Genomic DNA, 2448 nt, shown 5'->3' on the forward strand with positions numbered 1-2448 from the left:
CAGTCACTTCTTGCCTTTAGCAGACTAATTTTTAAGTTGATATTTTTGTATGACCCATAATTTAAGTTATAAATTTTGGTGGAAAAAAAGGCCCTGGTGTGGCACTGTGGGTTAATGTGCTGGACTGCAAGGTCGGTTTGAACCTCAAGGTTGGTGGTTCAAGCTCACCAGTGGCTCCTCAGAAACCCTATAGAGTGTCGCTATGACTCGACGCTGACTCAACAGCACTTAACAATAGCAACCTTTGATGTAATTGTCTTTTGATCTCGTATTTCTTAAAACAGACCAGGCTAACTGTTGAGGAAAACTATACACATTTGAATATAGTGGATGTTGAATTAAAATTGACTACCTTCAGTGGGGGAAAAAAAAAAAAAAAGAGGAACTATACTTTGATAGTGGTGGTGTTTGTGTGCTGTGCAGTCACTTCCAACTCATGACTACCCTGTGTGGGTTTCCTAGTTTGTCATTCTGCACAGGAGCAGGAATCCTCATCTTTCTTCTGAGGAGCGACTGGTAGATTAGAACTACTGACCTTGCTTTTAGCTGCTCAACTCGAAACCCACTATGCTACCAGTGCTCCTTGTACTTTGATAGTGTTGTGAATTAATTTACACAGATCCAAAATCTAGAATCAGATACTAACCAAGTGCTAATGATTTTATTCTCTGACTCTCAGCTATCTCTACTTGTCTACATCCTTACCATCTTTGCACCTACTTTACAACCTACCGTTCCATTTGCTTTGCTGTATCCTGATTTCATTTTGAAAAATTAAATATTATTATTTACCTACTTAACTTCAGTGATATCCTAGTACTGTATTGTAAACTCAAATTCTTATGATACTGGTGGTGGTATACCGTCGAGTGAGTTCCTACTTGTAGCGACCCTGTAGAGGGTTTCCAAGGCTATAAATCTTTATGGGAACAGAAAGCCTTATCTTTCTCCAGAGGAATGGCTGGTAGTTTTGAACTATTGACTTTTGGGTTAGTAGACTAGTGTGTAACTCAATACGCTAACAGGGCTCCTTAAAATCCTTATAAAAGTCAGTAACCCATATATATATATGTACTATTATCTTTATATCGATTTTCCATGCTGTCCTGTTTTCCTAAAATCTCCACCTCCCTTATTTAATGTCTGTTCATCTCTAAGATCTCACCTCAGATATCCTTTCCTCAGTGATCCTTTTGCAAAATACCCAGACCTAGGTCTGGTTCACCTGATGTATGCTTTTACAATACCTTGATTTTTTTTCCTTCATTTTTATAATTACATATTTATATTATTATTATTTGTTTAAAACCTCTCTCACTAGACCATAAGCTCTATGAAGCTAAGAACTGTAGCTCTTTTGCTAAACATTATATTCCTGTTGCATAGCACAGTACCTTTCAAATGGTAGGTACTCAGTAAATATTATTTGAATGAAATGAACTGATACAGTGAATGCAAGGAAGTAAGATAGTCTAGATATCTGGTTATTTTTTGTTGATAAAGATTAACCACTAATTAATGGGTTGGATTTGTAATTTTTAAAAGTTAGATTGCTAATATTGGCTATTATTAACAAGTTGACAGTTTTATAGAATTTAAAGTAGGATATCCAAGAAAATTCCATTTAAAAAAAACCAAATCTAGTTATTTAAATGATAGCATTTTTATCCAGATATATGAACTTGGTGTTTTGCATTTCTGTTTTTCATTAAGGTTCAGTTTGATCGGTACCTGGCAGCCCCAGACAATCTGGTAATGTCACAACTGAATTTTCTCCTGAGCGCCACAGTGAAGTAAGTATTGGATCCGAAGTAGCTGGTAAAGAGTCACATATTTTTAAATGCCAAGTTAATTTTTTAGGAAAAACTGTTTTTTATCAAGTATAGAAGATTTGCCATGAAATATCTGTGTGTAGTTCTCGGTCTTTTTATTTTTTGCTTCAACATTATTTTTTCCTACCAGTTGCCATCATATGCGTATCCGAACAGAAAGAATTGTGTTCCATAGAATTTTCAGTGCCTGATTTTTAAAAATATCTTCAGGTTTTTCTCCCAAAATATTTGCAAGTAGACTTGAATCTTCAGTGTTTTGGTTAGCAGGTAAACACAGTAACTGTTTGCGCCACCCAGGGACTCCTAAAGACAGGTTCTAAGTCACTGTCTCCTTTAGAAAATGATTGGTATGTTGTTGTTGTTGTTAAGTACCTTTGAGTCAATTCTGACCCATAGTGACTCTGTATAGGGTTTCCAAGGAACAGCTCTTGATCTTGAACCACTGACCTTTCAGTTCAAACGACTTTGCAGTCTGACACATTAGCCCACAGCGCCATACTTGAAATATGTGACTTGACCCTTATCCATACTTGTCTCTTGGCTGTGATCAGCTTTAAAATCTTTAATCGTTACTAATTTTTAGAACCATTTTGAGTATAATTTGAACTGTATAGCT

The 2448-nt window shown here is 35.9% G+C and overlaps 1 protein-coding gene across 1 annotated transcript in view; it reads left to right on the forward strand.

Annotated features, from left to right (window-relative positions):
- The window catches only part of COG6 (component of oligomeric golgi complex 6), a 117373-nt gene that overhangs the window by 102129 nt on the left and 12796 nt on the right, over positions 1–2448 (forward strand). The window contains exon 18 of the mRNA XM_006873715.1: positions 1714–1793. Coding sequence (XP_006873777.1) covers positions 1714–1793 — 80 coding nt within the window. The remainder of the gene's footprint in view (positions 1–1713; positions 1794–2448) is intronic.

Source organism: Chrysochloris asiatica, unplaced genomic scaffold, assembly GCF_000296735.1.
Source record: "Chrysochloris asiatica unplaced genomic scaffold, ChrAsi1.0 scaffold00250, whole genome shotgun sequence".
NCBI classification, from domain to species: Eukaryota; Metazoa; Chordata; class Mammalia; order Afrosoricida; family Chrysochloridae; genus Chrysochloris; species Chrysochloris asiatica.